Source organism: Fundulus heteroclitus, chromosome 15 (genome assembly GCF_011125445.2).
Source record: "Fundulus heteroclitus isolate FHET01 chromosome 15, MU-UCD_Fhet_4.1, whole genome shotgun sequence".
NCBI lineage: Eukaryota > Metazoa > Chordata > Actinopteri > Cyprinodontiformes > Fundulidae > Fundulus > Fundulus heteroclitus.
This window is the reverse complement of record NC_046375.1, coordinates 18,523,667-18,539,919: the sequence shown is the minus strand read 5'-3', so window position 1 is coordinate 18,539,919 and position 16,253 is coordinate 18,523,667. Positions and strand designations below refer to the sequence as shown.

General features: G+C 40.0%; 1 protein-coding gene across 1 annotated transcript; it reads left to right on the top strand.

Moving 5' to 3' along the window:
- Positions 1-1,111: 1,111 nt before the first annotated feature.
- Positions 1,112-6,245, top strand: vrtn (vertebrae development associated). Its single transcript, XM_012879065.3, has 3 exons — positions 1,112-1,329; positions 3,316-3,647; positions 3,750-6,245. The coding sequence occupies exons 1-3, from the start codon at positions 1,308-1,310 to the stop codon at positions 5,499-5,501; spliced, it is 2,106 nt and encodes a 701-aa protein (XP_012734519.2). The 5' UTR covers positions 1,112-1,307; the 3' UTR covers positions 5,502-6,245.
- Positions 6,246-16,253: the final 10,008 nt, after the last annotated feature.

Genomic DNA, 16,253 nt, shown 5'->3' with positions numbered 1-16,253 from the left:
TGCAAAAGGCAGTAGAGGAGGTGTCAAAAGTGATACAGTAGAGAAACCTTCCAAGCTGGGGCTCAGGTGCCTTCCTCTGGTCTCATAAAGCTCGTGCCCACACCCCGTCTGCACATTCATTCTTCTAATCAACAAACCTGCTTTCATACCTACTCAGTACAGACTGGAGAATGTATTGAAAAGAAGAGCTTACGTTTACAGCAAATTTAACACAGTTTCTTGTGTGTGGTAAATGCAACTTTAATAATAAACATTAAGTAAACAATCCAATGAAATACATTTCTTCATTTATTTCTGGTCATTGTCATGATAAAGGTTTATGTTTAGAAGAGAAGCAGTGGCTGGTTTTTGATGGGTGACACGGATGGCTCACTAGAGGGGCTTTCAGCTGGAAAACAGCACAATTTAGAGAAAACAGCAGCCTTTAAGCTGCAACCTGATCGATTTGGCAACGGTCACCCCTGTTAAATTGCAGGCCTCCTTGCATTCTATCTCAGTTTTGGCATGCTTTTACAAATTAAGCTATTAATAAATATACAGATAAAATGGACTCTTCCATTGTAAGTGAGTGAGTGAAAAAAAAAATGTGTGGAGGCCGGGGGATTTTTAGGATTTTGCGTTTTTCCAAAAGCGTAGTTAAAATCCCATCTTAAATGGTGCTCAGGCGGGTTCGGCCTGTCCAGGCCTAGAACTCTGGACAGCAGAGAGCAGGGAATGCATCCCTGTTACACAGAGGACTTGTCAAAGTAACCTTGGAAGTGACCTGCAGGCAGAAAGCTCTGAGACGCAAACCAAAAAAAATAAATAAAAAAAATGTGTTGATAAAATCCTAAATGCACCGAAACCCGCCAACCAAGGCTCCTAACACGTTGGCTTTTGTTAACACTTCACATTGAAATTGACCCTGTCTCAACGTGAGGAGACGGGAAGGAGGAGGAGGAGGTATTTTACAGCGCAGAGAGAGAGAAAGAGAGAGAGAGAAAGAGAGAGAGAGAGAGAGAGAGAGAGAGAGAGAGAGAGAGAGAGAGAGAGAGAGAGAGAGAGAGAGAGAGAGAGAGAGAGAGAGAGAGAGAGAGAGAGAGAGAGAGAGAGAGAGAGAGAGAGAGAGGGAAAAAAAGTGGGATAAAAAAAAGCTATTCGGGCGATTGACAATTTCCTGATGGGAGGTTCCGCCTATCAGTCCCCAAATCGGACAGGACACTCCGGAGCTGCGAGCAGGCGATGGACTGAACTCACAGAGCGGCATCATTGTGACTCGAACGGTGTAACCTTCCGCCGGGATTGTGTGCGACTTTTTATTGGGACTCATGTCAGTCTCAGGACGCCCAGGTAAGAACTGAACTTTTTCTCCTAATGCTGTAGCCCGTTAAATCACGCCGAGTATTTGATTCAGTCAGCCAAAAACAAACAAACAAAAACGTAAACAGCATTTGAAATAAAAACGGTGGCGATTCCATAGCTGGAGAGCTGAGTAAATATTGTTGTCGTATCGAAGTCTTTCTAGAGCCCGTTTCGCACACAAAGGCAAGGCACACTGCTTTACATCGGATTAAAACGGGAGGAGGAAAAAAACAAACAAACAAAAAAAGATAGTTGGACATGGCCAGGTAAAACCAAAATGGAAATGAAATTTGAAGGACATAACGCTTGATTGTTATGTAATGGTGATGATGATGAGGCTCTAGGCTTCTAATCGTGGATTCTAAAACCTGGATAAGAGTGTTAAAACTGAGATCCAAATAATAAATAGCGATTAAAAATAGACTGTGATGTTGAGTAAAACTTTAAGGTACAACCAAATTATGCAATTGGCATTAAGTTTGGTTATCGAGATGATAAAATAAAGAAAGTAAAGGGAAAATTAAAAGTTGCAAAAAGTATAGATGCTATTAACGTGAGGTTTATTTAAAAATAAATACTATTAAGTACCAAAAGGCTGAGCCATCTCCCTTAGAACTTCAGGAAGGCCGCTCCAGGCACATGGGCCCTCAACAAGGGAACTCACCATAGATTTCTGTTCTTACTTTGAACGCTATCAAAATACAATTTTTATAAGACATTCGGGATCTGGATGGTTCATCAAATAAATACTAATCTGATGGATTATAACCAGGCTTATGACCACAACAGATCTTAAAAGTCAACAAAAACAAATTACAATCAGTTCTAAACTACACTGGGAGCCGATGCAGATACTTTAAAATGAGGAGAATAATGCATGCTCCATTTGTGATCTTTATCAGTTTTCTTGCAGCTGGATTTAGAAGTAGTTGGAGAGCTGTCTTGTTACTTTTTAGGAAGACCAGAAAGCTGATCTTTGCAGCACTTTCTAAATGTTTGCAGCACTCTCTATACTCTCTATCTGTGTATTATGCATGGACAGTCTCTTCGGACTAAAGGGAAATGGTCTTACAGCTGATAAAATGTTTTTGGCGAAATTTTTAGGAAGTGATAGTAAATCTAAACTTGGATGTGTTATAAGAGCCAGATTTTCCATTTGATATAGGGGGTTCATCCCCAAAGTTCTGCTTGTTGGTCCTTGCCATTATTAAAACTTCAGTTTTGTTCTGATTCAGCTAAATTTAGGCCCTAAAATTGAGCAGTGTGCAAGTTGATATTTCTCTTGTAATGTTTACAGGGCCTGTTTTCCAATGCTTGGATACATTTTTCTGTCAAATGTAATTTTAGCCACTTAAGAACAGTCCTAAAGATGTCGATCTAGGGCTGGGCTATATGGGCTATATGGCTTAAAAATGAAATCTCTTGTGTAACTTCAAACTAAATTAGTAAATGTAAAGTAAACCGTGAAGTAAATAGTAAAGTAAATTAATAAATAAAAGTATCTTGTATTATGTTACAAAAAGTTTCCTCTTTTATAATATTTTGTTAATACATTTCCTAAACATTTATTCAGCATTGTGTGTTATTCTCTTTATGTAAACTCAATGAGTGCATTTGCAAAATAAGACCCTGATTTTCCAAAAAATTAAAAATAAATTATAAATTGAAATTAATCGATTTATCGCCCAGCCCTATGTCGGTCATGACGTTAATAAATAAGATATGGTGGCCTACGCCATGGAAGGCTGGAAGAAGGCCGAATCATTTCAGAAAATGCCTCACATATTAGTTTTTAGCGGTTAACAGAGCTGGTCTATTGTGAGAGACAATATCAGGGAACAAATGTTTCAATATACAAGGCTGATCATCTCAAACCTATTGAACTGAGTTAAAAAATGCTGCAGTTGATGCCTAAACGTGGGAGTCATGGTGACGATGAAATATTGTCTCTTTCCTCCTCTGTCTTCCCTGCAGCTCTCCTCAAACCTGCAGGTATGATCCAAAGGAATGAGGTTGTGCTGTCGGTCCTGCAAGAGCTTCAGGAGGCCACCGAGAACTCCGGCCTGGACGCTGTGACCAGAGTGGCCATGGAGGTGGAGCGGGTCCTCGCTCCTTTCCAGCTCCCCAAAGCCCCCTGTCAGGACTTTCCCGAGTGGGCACATGTGGACAAAGCAGCCCATGCTTTGTACCCTGCTGACGCACCTGGGGGACTCCTGCCGCTGAGCTGCAACGGAGAAGGCAACTTGCTGTTTGATGCTGTGAGCACACTGCTTGTGGGCAACACCGGACTCAGCTTGGAGCTGCAGGTTAGCAGAGAGAGCTACGCGTTTAAAATTGAACCCTGCTGTGTTGAGTTTTTCCGGCTTTGTAACACCAGTTTCTCTCATATCCCCCCCTCCCCCTCACAGGTAAGAACTGTGGTGGAAATGCTGCTGTGGAAGAGATACTACTTATCCGGGATGATCGATTCTAAAATGATGCTCCAAGCGGTTCGATTCAGTCTTAGCGCCGAAGAGTCTGAAGACATGCTCAACCTGCCCGTGGCCGTCCTGGAGGCCATCTTTGATGCAGATGTTAAAGCGTCCTGCTTCCCTGGCTCCTATGCCAACATGTGGCATGTCTACGCCCTGGCATCCGTCCTTCAGTTCAACATCTACTCCATCTACCCAATGTTCAACCTCAAGATCAGGCCCTATTTCAATCGACTGATTCGCCCGAGGACCTGGCCTGAGGACTTAGAGCCACAAACCATCCACATAATGTGGTCCGGGGACATGCAGTCCGAAGCCTTGTTCAGGCCCAAATACTTTGTCTCCCTGGTTCAGGCAAGTTGTCTCATGTGTAGAAGCCCTGAAAGTGAGGAGACGGCGTCTCCGCACAGGAGCGAGGGCCAAGTCAACCAGGAGTCGCAGCTTTCCTACCCAAGTCTGAAGGACAAGTACAACATCACCAAGAGAACCTTCTATCGCTGGAAGAGGCAGACGCAGGAACACTGCAAAAAGTCTGCAGCAAGGTATGAGGCTAAATACTTTCTCCAGGCCTGCTTCCTGGAAGGCAAGCTCATCCCTTTGCACCAGTTCAAAGAGTTTTTCCCCGAGATTTCAAGGTCGTCGTACTACAACTGGAAGCACGAGCTCCTGAAATTCGGCGGACAGTTCTCGACGTCGTCCTCTGCCGGAGAGATTAGCCCCGGAGAGAGCACGGAGCAGGAGGTCTGGTCCTCGCCCGAAACCAAGCAAGACGAGTCCGACCACCACGACAACGTGGCCAGCATGTTCGGCCTTAACCTGGGCAAGCTGGATGCTGAGAGGGCTCAGAATGTGCTGCACATGCAGGAGGCCAAGCGCTGTCTGCAGAACTGCATTGCCATGAACACTTCCTTCCCCTTCAGGATATTCAAGAGAAACTTCCCGGGAATTTCACGATCCACCTATTACAACTGGAGGAGAGAAGCTCTGCTCTTTAATCGGGGATACAAGGGCACCGCGGGGAGCAGCGAAGACAGCTCAGATGCCGACAAAACTCAGAGCCCAAGAGATCAGACTTTGGCAGTGCCTGGCCTCACTCACCCACCGGCACCAAGAATGAGGGTCTGGGGACGGAAGCACAGAAGTTTCACGCTGGCTTATCTGAGCAAAAAACAGCTCAGAGAAGCCGCGAAGCTGCAGGTTCAGAGGTCCAACTGGTCCTTGACAAAATTCAAGCTCAAATTCCCCTCCATCTCGTTGTGTTTCTATTGGCTGTGGCGTGGCAGACAAAACCACACGAGGAAGAAGGCGGCGATCCCCCAGACGGTAGAGGTCAATGTCCCCGAGAGCAAGGAGAGTAACGCCAGCGAGATAACGGAGAAGCAGGCCGGGCTCCCATTTGTCCACATCCCCCAGTACCGGGAACGTTGCGCTGTGCCTTCCTTTGACGCCCCGCAGTTAACCCACCCCTTCCCCAGGGGGGTGCCCGTGGCTCAGCAGATGCTTTCAGTGGATGTTGTTGCTCTCGCCAACTTCAAGGCCAAAGCCAAGCTCTTCCTTCAGCAACGCTTCGAGGAGAAGTCCTTCCCCACGTTCAAAGAATTCCGATCCTACTTCCCGTTCACCGCTCGCTCGACGTACTACATGTGGAAGCGAGCCTTGTACCATGGGGTGTCACTGGTGCATGGTTAAACGAGCGAGGGCTTCAATCAATCTAAACTACCTATCATGTTAAGTCCGTGTTACGTATATTAGCTTAACATCTAAATCCATTGCCTTGGATCATTCCTACCTCCTCGATGTTTGCACATGTGTGAAAAGTTGCCCGTCTGTTTAAACCCTGCATTTTGTTTAGTCGCTTTTTGTATGAAGCTGTTTTTATTCCATTCTTTTGAACTTTGGGCTTTTTTATTTTTATTTTTTAATAACTTTTTATTGTTGTGATTGCATATGTTTTGCATGTAATATCTGACCGGAGAACATTTGCTACAGTTTGGAAAAATTGTTTTTATTTCTTTCAAGCTTAAAAAAAGGTTTGAGGCAAGCAGCAGTCTAATCCTACTTTGATCTTTTAAGTTACAGGATGCAAAAATCCACAGTAAAGCTTAAGGTGATTACGTTTTTGGTAATTAAATGCCAGTTTTTCAGGAAATCTTCACATAAAGCTGGGGTTTGTCACACTAGATTTGCACTGGAATGATACCCACCGCAGTACTGAATGTATAGTATGAACCATTATGCAAACTCTTGTTAAGTGGTTTCAATTACTGTTTGAGGGGAAGAAACTTGAATCTGAAAATAGATGTTTTATTTTTTGACACTGCGTCATCATAAAACTACCTAATTCCCATGAAGGGGAGAAGATTTGTCTGCATAAGCTACTTTTTTTTGTACTGATCTTTACACAGATGTCTTCTTTAAAAACACAAAAACAAACAAACAAAAAAAAACAAGCCAATGGAAAAGTATTTCATTTTACATTTATACAACATGTATTTATTATTAGTTTCTGTTCATTGTGTGTCAGAAACACTGGCATTGATTTTTTTTTCAACTGCTAGATGATTGGATCTGTAATTTTCAACCGTATATCAATAAAGATTCAACATGCATTAACATAGTTGAACATTTTTTTTATGCATATTTTTATATAAGTGGCTGCAAAATGTTTCTAAGTACTGAAGTTTTCTCATTTTAGTTGCAGTAGATGCGGTTTGTTGATATAATCATACTATGCATACTATCTCTTGTTTATTTGGGCAATGGGGCAAAAAATAATAAAGCATAACTGAAAAAAAAAAACAGCAAAATCCCTTTGTAATGACTACCTATAGTTACTTCATTTGACCTGCTTTAGGTCAAATAAAGCCAAGGGCAACAGAATAGCTGTGAGTGCTTTTTTGTACTTCTCACCGTCTCCTCTCTGTTAAGCTATTGTGATTATGTTAATGCCAGGGAGCTGCAGGGACAGGGGAGGAGGGGCTAATTGTATGTATGCATGGAGGTAGAAGTGTTTGAGATAAGGCCAAGAACATCTAACAACTTTGGAAGTGGTGGTGGTGGTGGTGGTGGGGGGGTAGAGGTACACAGAGAAGCAAAAGGGGGAGGGGGTTGTGGGTAAGTTTTGGTCTTAACTGTGTTAAAAGTTCTGTAGGGATTTAGTGAAAGGTGTTTCTTTGTACGGACATTTCTAAGGTTAGCTATTTGCAAAAAAAGCCCGCCGCACTGAGATGAGCTCAGACCGCTCACACATACCTGCCCTAGTTTCAGTCATTCCTGTCATTCCAGGGGTTTCTCATTCAAAGGTTTGATTGGATCTGTTCAGATCATGTCAAAACTTAACTTGTGACAAACGGGTGGGTGTGTCCTGATGCTAAATAGGTCGAGAGGCAACTGAAAAGTACATTTACTACAGTCATCCAAAAACTGAAACTCATCATTACACATAGTGATATATTAAAATATGTATTTATTTCTGTTAAGTGTGCTACAAAAGTCGCAAGTTAAGAATTTGGTAATTCGAGATTGTTAATGGAAGGTTGACTTGAAGAGAAAACTTGTAGTAGAAGATGCACAAACAACAGGAATAACCGCAGGCTCAGGAGGAAACTGAAGCAAAGCCCATTCTAAGGTTTTGGGGAGATTCATGAGACACAGGACTGCAGCTGGGCAGCAAATTCACACTCCTTGTGTTAGGCCACTCCAGAAGCACAGACATCAGAAGAAGTGTTGGGGAAAAAAAGGCTGGAATGTTGCTCGGTGCCACAGAGTCCTCTTTTTCAGATGTAAATAAACTTACATTTCATTTGGAAATCAAGAGTCTGGAGGAAGAGTCGAGAGGTCCGGTATTTAGTTTTAACCGTCAGTGAGGATTTGGGGTGTCGTGTCATCTGCTGGTGTTGGTCCACTGTGTTTTATAAGATAAAAAACCAGGACAGTGGCTTACCAGGAAAATGTTGGACTTCATTCCTCCAGCGGGTAAGCTTTATGGAGACGCTCATTTCATTGTCCAGCATGAACTACACTGCAAAAACGGAACTAAAAATAAGTAAAATGCTCTTAAAACGTGTGTATTTTTCCTTGATTTGAGTAGGTAAATAAGATGATCTGCCAATAGAATAAGATTTTTGCACTTAAAATAGGAACAATTTATCTCCATCTTATTTCAAGTGCAGTATATCTAATTATCTTATTTCAGGGGTCAAAGTACTCATTCCATTGGCAGATAATCTTATTTACCTGCTCAAATCTAGGACAAATTTTTTTTTTAAGAACATTTTACCTATTTTTAGATCCGTGCCCACGTGGACTACCTGCTTTGATTTTTGTTTGATAGCAAACTGGCTGGATCTAAATCCTCGTAGGAAGCAAAGGAATATAATCAAGTGGAAGATGAGAAATACCAGAGCTATCATGCAGATGAGATGAAGGTCACTAATAAAGCAGCCAGGGCACGGTCTCAGGCTGATCTCCCCCTGTGTCCTGCTGCAGTGATGCAGTAATTCATGCAAAAGTAGCCCTATTGTACAGTGCATGGACATATTGTTTAAATATTCAGTATAAAATGCCTTTTAATGGGTTTTATGTAATATTTTGACCAAAAAACTGGATTTGGTGTTTACATTAGCTGTAAGCTTTTCTCAAATTTAACATAAATATGTTACCCTGTGGGTGATGAACATGAGTTTCTCTTTTCGAATTGAATTACTTTTGAATTGCTTATACATAAACTTTTCAATTATATTCTAATCTAATGAGATAAACTGTAGGCCCAGTGTGGCCTGTGTACCCTTCTCTTATCTCTGTATAATTAGTGTTTCTAGTTTTGGATACACACAAATTCACACCAATCCTTCAAATATCATGTCACAATCAGAATATTGTGGCATTTCCTTGGAAACAGCAGTTTCATCATTTATCAGAGGGGAAACTAAATTTGGCACAAGCAAATCTGAAAGTCCTTTTCTTCTTTCTTGGATTTGAACCAGTCTGCGTGTTCATTTTCATAATTGTGGTATAAAAAAACCATTTCACTGGCACTGAGCTGCCCTGCACCTTTCATTACTAAATAGCATGAAAATAATGAGGGTTGGCAGGAGGGAGCTGAGGTGTTTATGGATTAGCATACTGCTTGTGCTTCAAGAAATCAGCGATAAGGAGAGAGGCATCTAACGAAGGCCAGGCTTCCTCTAAACCAAACATACCTGAGCAACTGCAAAGGTTTTCAGTAAGCTGCTAATTAAACCTCCGACAGGAGCAGTGGTAGAGATGCATTCCCTCTGAACTCGGAAATCCCAACTTCCGATCGGAAAAAGTCTACTGTAATGGCCGCTACAGTCAGACTTTCCCCTCGGAAAGTCTGAAAAATGTTTTAAGGCCAGTTATCGGATCCAAGGTGTCAGCTCCTCGCATCAACAACAGTAAGATGTGATAAAAACATGTTAATTTTACAAGACACAGTTGTAAAGAGTGCATCTAAAATTAATGTTACATGTACCGGCTGCAACTCTGAACAAAACAAATTAAAAGTGCCGTTTGCATGTGGAATGTACAGGTTTTAAAGGAAATTTTTAAGAGGTACTACAAACAAAACAACATCTTTCCTGCCCGTCGTCACAATGGAATTCTAACTTTTTATTTTTATTTTGGAACCCTGACTTCTCTGACTGCATTAACCAGAACACTTTTTACTCAGGTTTATCTCATTCCCAGCTCCCATTTTTGATTTCCGAGGCAAATGGAATGCAACATAGGAACTGTAAAGAGTCCAAATGTTGCTATAGAGCACAAAGAACAAATAGAAGATGGAAAAGCTCAGTGTCTTCATTCTGAAGCTGGAAAATGTCACCCAAAATATCAGTTGTAACCAAATTATCTTAACAGTCAGTCCTAAAAACTATACAGTCAGGAGCTGTGGTGCTTCTCCGTGAAAACATGCATACAAACACTGTCCACTGGGTGGCAGTGGGTTTCCTTAAATGAGAGTTTCCCATGTTTCTTGTTTTCTCCCCCTTGGCCTCACATACAATTGTGCTGCTGCAGAGCTAATGGTGTACTGTGCTGATTTCTTTGTGATAACCTTATAAAAAAAAAAAAGTAACACTGCAGTCTGGTCTTGCAATCAAAAACAACAACAACAACAAAACAGATTTTGTCTGAAAAGCAAATTCTATAATGATAGAATAAGAAAGAAAGAAAAAAGCAATACAAACAGCAGTCTATAGAGACATTGATTTCATAAACGTCCTTTATTGCACAAATGACTTGCAGCAATAAGAAATATGTCATAAAATCAGTCATATTTACTTCAAATCCCTCAACTTTATGTTAAAGAGATACGTCATGAAAAAATCCTCATGGTTCAAAAAGCATTATATCCCCCACGAAGAGGCCACATTTTTTGTGTTAGCAACAAAATGTTCACTGTTCAGAACATTTTAGCTGGGTCACAAAGAGAGAATAACAGAAGTTTCAGAAGCTTTTCTGTGTTGATTCAATCATTTGGTCGGTACATCTCATTCTTTCTCCAAAGACCCATTTTCAGTAACAGCAGATGAAAGGGCGTATGTCTCTATGAGCTTGGATCGACAATTTGTCCATTCTTAAATTTCATAGGTCCTGAAGCTTCTTTTCACTGGATTACCATCCAATCAGAAAATTTAAATCTGTATTTTCAAAAATGCTCAAATTGTGGACCATCTGGCATTTGAGTATTCAAAAACATTTTCAAATTCTGTGTTATTTTCAGTGTTATTAGTAGTAGGACATAAAAGATAGTTATATAGCTACTTGTAAGTCATGCTGACTGTTTTTTAACAGCTAACCCTCCAAGTCGCATGCAACTCATACACATATTCAGGCAGGGATGGCTACACCCCGGGACAAATGTGCTGGTTTGGTATCTTGCCCAAGGATGGTTCCATATGGATGAAGTGGAGAAACTGGGAGTTAAACGACAAAATTCCAATGGGAATCCTGCAGCTTTCATAGAAAACGTGGATCAGAACTCACAATATGAACAAAATGTTCGGTCACTGAAAATAATATCTATTTTCACCTATAGTTCTGATCAGAGTTTTACCCATCATCGGTATGGATATTATGTTTTCAAAGATACATTTAGCGTGGAATACAACGTACATGTTCATTACAAATAAGGCCAGCCCTTTGGATAGACTATTGTTAGGCTTTTAAAGCTATTTTTGATCATTGTACAGGAAACCCCCCACTGCGTCCAGGTCTCAACAGTCTGACCCAAACCGACCCTTTCAGAGGAAAGGAAACTGATCAGGACGTTTAGGAAGAGTTCACAACCACCAATCAGGCCTTTCATTACCCTGAGGACACCAGGAACACATCTCTGCCCAATTTGAAGCCTGTTATACATTGACATGGACTGAGTGAGCTCTAAAATCAGCTCCTTCAAGATGTCTGGCCACAATATTGTTACATTTGGAGAAGCTGAATTAAGTCTTTTAAACCTCAGAATGCTAAACCACTTAGTAAGCATGATGGTGGTAGTATTGAGGGTCAGTTTTGCTGCAGGCGGTGCTCATGTGGATGGAATGATCAAGAAAGAAGACTATCTTCAATTTCTTCAACTTCACTTCAAATCCAAACCAACGTCTAAACCAATTTAAATATAAACAAAACAGGCTCACAATAGGCAGGGACGTTCTTACTTCAATCCTATTGAAATTGTGTGTCCCATTCTTTAAAGTTTGGAAAACCAATTAAACGCTAATCTAATCAGTTCTGATTGAGATTAGACAAACGATCAGCCAGAAAGTGCCAGGAGACTTTTCATTGTTAAAAGAGTGAAGTTCTGGTGCAACATACAGTACTTAGGGACATTTAACTAAATAGTGCAGGGTGTATGTAAGTATGTACTGAAGCTTGTATGTAACATTTTCATGTGGTAAGAATAGGAAGAATCCAGAATAAATTCAAACTCATGTTGCTTTTAAAAAGCATTGAGGCTTTATGTTTTCATCCCATGTTGTAAAATGACAGTAGTTATAATGAATCATTTACAGCCCAAAATGAAAATAAAACGCATGCTTGTAATAAGTGGATATAAAGTTCTGAGGAGAAATGTATACATAAAGCTTAACGTGATTTAGCTGGATATAATAAGCCATACTTTGCAAATCTATCGTCAAATAAAGCCACAAAGTTTTAATTGTAACTCATAAATTGTCCCTTTCGCTTAGACATCCTAAAGATGTCTGTCTGTGTAAATTATTATCTGGGTAGGTCTTAAAGAGACAAGAAGCTCTTTTGTAAATTCTCCATGAGTAATGTGCAATTTTCATGCTTAATTATGCATAATGTTGTTCCCGAGCACGCTCACTTCCTGAGGGCACAGCGTGGAAGATTTTGTTAAAGCAAACACAGGGAGGAAAACATTAGTTAATTCAGTCAGAATATTATTTATTTGGCGCTGCCGTGTATGACGGTTATAATTATTTCCCTCACATTTATTATTGTGATGCACTTCAGAGCTGTTGGGGCGTTTACCGCCTCCTGTTTCATTTCTTGAGAAATACACTTCAGCTGCAGATCACAGACCTCTGAAAGCTAAGTCCTGTTGCAGTTATTTAAATTTTTGTTGACGGGGAATCATTTAATCTGTGATATTTTTCTTTTTTTTTTCTTTTGCTGTTTCACAAATGAGGGGACACACACTGTCTTTGTGGAAAACTAATCAGCCGCAGATACCGGAGCTCTGATCCCAGTTTCTTCTGGTATACTAGCCTACATGGTGGCCAATAAACGAATAAACGGCCGGCGGTCAAATAATCCTTTGACTTAGTTTGCTCTGTGGATTTATACAACTTGTTCAATTTTAAGATTTCAACATAAGCTGATGAAAGCAACAGGATGATCCCTCGATGCAACTTTTGAATCATGTGGACATGCCGAGCTCAGTTAGGTTGCGTCTAAAGATAAAATGTTGCAGGGAAGCATTTATCTGCTTCATGTGCATTCAGTGATCCATGTCAGATCTGTCTCCTGTGTGTCCTGTGGGTTCAAAGCTAAAGGGATAAGGAAGGGAAAGGAAGTCAAACACCAGCATTGCTCTTTATTTTCCTGTTTCGGTTTGACATTTTCAATATGTCTGTTCAAATATAGCCTCAAACCTGGTCAGAGTTTTCACAAAGGAGCTATAAGGAGATACAGATAACCTAATGAGAAAACTTTACAGTGTTAAAAAATCTCTGAGAGGGAAAACAGCATAAAGCTAAACCAATATGTTTTCAACTAGCAGGGGAAAAAAGAAACATTCCTTAAGGAGCAGGAATCCAGTCTGTGCGAAAAAGAATGCAATTTCTGCAAAATCGTGACTACCACATGCATACATGATCAATTCAGGATCACTCTAAGTCCAAGGCTACCAGTTCTATCACACAGCTAATCTTTAGTCCTCTAATCCTGTAACAATTATTATTTTGTTGACAATATTTGTTCTTGGCTAATAAAAAAAAGATCAGAGGAACGACACAGTGAGAAAGATTGATTACATTTCTTGTAAATATGGACTACTTTATCTAAAACCTTCATTGTATACTCAACATTTGGGTTATTTTGCTAACCCTTTATCAGTTCAATTATGGTAAGATCTGAACTTATTTTCTGCTTAATTCTATATTGAAGATTATAAAGAGAAAACTGCTTCATAATGTCTAATGGGATATTTAAAGTCATATACACATTCCTCTGATATTACCATTATTATACAGAACAATTTTGCTCTTATGCTATTTCTGATTTCATCCTGAGTCTAATTAGATCATTTTGATGGTCGTTGAAGACTGATCAGGTGCCTTCCAGTCTCTTTTCTAACCCAACTGAGTAGGTTAAAAACAAACCAACTTTTGGCCATTTGTTAATCCTGTTCAGTCCTTGGTTTGAAAATGGAAATCACCCAGAGCACTGGGTTATGTTTTAACCCAAATGTATAGCTAATGTGAAGGGTAACAATGAGTGGACTACATGCAGTAACCCACAAAAACCCTGTAGTGTCAAACAAGACTTTTATAGATAAACAAAAGCCTGTTCAGTATTTAACATGTAAAACTGCCTGCCGGTGATGATTTTTATAACCAGTTGTTTAATAAAAGAGTGAATTTGAAACTTTAAGCTAACACTTGTTTACACTCACTACTTGACAGAGCTGGTGAAAGGGTAAAGCCCTTTTTTTTTTTTTTTTTTTTTTTTTTTTTTACACACAATCCTCTAACATTGACAGTATAATAAAAAGCACAACCTTCATCTCCTGTCATCCTAAGGAAGGAGTTCAGCACTGTAAATTTGCAGCAACAAGGTCCTGGCCAGAGTCCTTCGGCATGGAGTTTGCATGTTGCATGTTTGCAGAGGGATGCGTGGGTTCTCTCTGGGTACTCTGTTTGCTTCCCACAGCACAAAAACAAGACTGTTGTATTAAATCCCCCCTGGGAGAGAGTTTGTGTGTGTGCATGGTTGTTTTCCCTCTGTGTTTCTGTGTTGCCCAATGACTGCTGGAGACAGGCACCAGCCAATTCTGTTGTTTTTTTGTGTACCTCAAATGAATCAGGTTGAGTCCTGATCTCTAACCTTGCACCTTTTGGGCCAAAGAAAATAAGTATTGCCCTTTCTGCATTATGGTTGAAAAGATTCAGTCCCATCTACTCGTCCATTATGGCCACATTCTCCTATTGACAAGTATTTAAAACTTAGAGTTTTCACACAAGAGCTTTAAGGAGATACAAATACCCTAACAAGAAAACTTTACAGTATTAAAAATCTTTGAGTGCGAAGACAGCATAAAGCTAAATCCAGATGTTTTCAACCGGAAGGTGAAAAAGAAACGTGGCCCAATAATGGAGCCTTGAGGAACCCCACATGCAAATATTGCTCACTCAAATCGATGTTTGTTTACTGACACAATGTCTGCTACGTGTAATTTAAACCAATTTAGCCGAGTACCAGACAATACCACAGTGTTGTAGATGTTCAGTATGTTATGACCAAGCAAGAAAAAAACTAAACAAAAAAAATAATAATAAAACTACTTCATTAACCAATGTTTCAAACATTTTTTTCATCCACCAATGCACACAAAATAAGAAAACTATAGTGTAATCTCTTATCGGGGAATTGTCACAATATGAATGCATTTGGACACAAACTGTTTGCAGTGACGAAGCTGCTGCCGTCTGCCTTGATAATTATAGTCCGCTCTCCGTGCTGCAGGCTTGAACCGTGACAAACGACATGAGGAGAAACGCGTTTTGTAGTGACCCAAAACAGATAACGGTGTTGAAAAAAACAATGCATGAACTGAAGAGATAATTAAGTCGTTATCAGTGTAACACTAAGGAACTGTTACGCACACATTCATTTAATGTCCCACAGGGTTCGGTGTTTAAGCATCCACCTCGATGCAGCCTCCGAGGCTTGATAACCCTCCTCATCAACATGATTGGAAAACCATCCTCCATATCCACTGCTAATGCTCTCCTTTGATCGCCGTTGTTAATAAGAGAGCCTTATTAGCAACCACAGCCCCACAAGATGAACTTCACACAATGGCCGGGTGGGCACCATTGTGAGCTGGGTGGGTTCAAGCACAGCTCCTGATCTCCCCTAATGGCTAGTGTTCAGGGTTGTGATTAAAAGCAGCGCAGCCATGAACCATGACCTAATTTCAACGGCAGCTATTGTCAGCAGAATGAGGAGATAAGAGCTAACTGCCAGATTTTTGTTTCAGCACAAGAAAAGGCGACTGACGTCCAGGGAAGTAACTGTGAAGTGGTGACAGGAAATTAAAGACGCCGTTTAATAACTGGCTGACAACGTTAATAACTGAGAACAGATATCCAAAATGAGACCTTTTGCATTTGTAATAACACCATTCTGATTTCAAGTGTCCATATAGCTTTACATGTGAACCAAAAATGTATTAGATTGCATTTTTGAAATTTAGAGAAAGGGAAATATATCAGTAGAACTCAAAAATAAATATTTTTTGGCAAAGTAAAGGACCTGAACATCATTTACTCCCACCTTTTACTACTGTAAGCTGTCAATTTTTTTGTTCCTTTGTTGAAGTAACATGTTGAAAATTTTATTTATAATTTTAGAATATTCCCTTATTTACACAATTATGTTCTTTTGAGTTTCTTTCTTCCCTTAGAGCCAAAATTCAAATTGTTTAATAATCTCGGGAATTGAACATTTTCCAACAGAAAAACAGTTTACTGTGTGAAGAGAAATACGCTCTCTTTAATCATTCTACTAATGATTCCTTCGACTAATTTAGTTAAACTGTTAACTGAAAAATCATTAGTTTAAGTTTGTAGTCCGACTGTCTTTAATATTTGCTTTTAGTTTCCATTTCCCCATGTTTTATTTTGGTTAAATCTTTCTACATTTTACACCAATTTGCTTTTATTCTGTTTT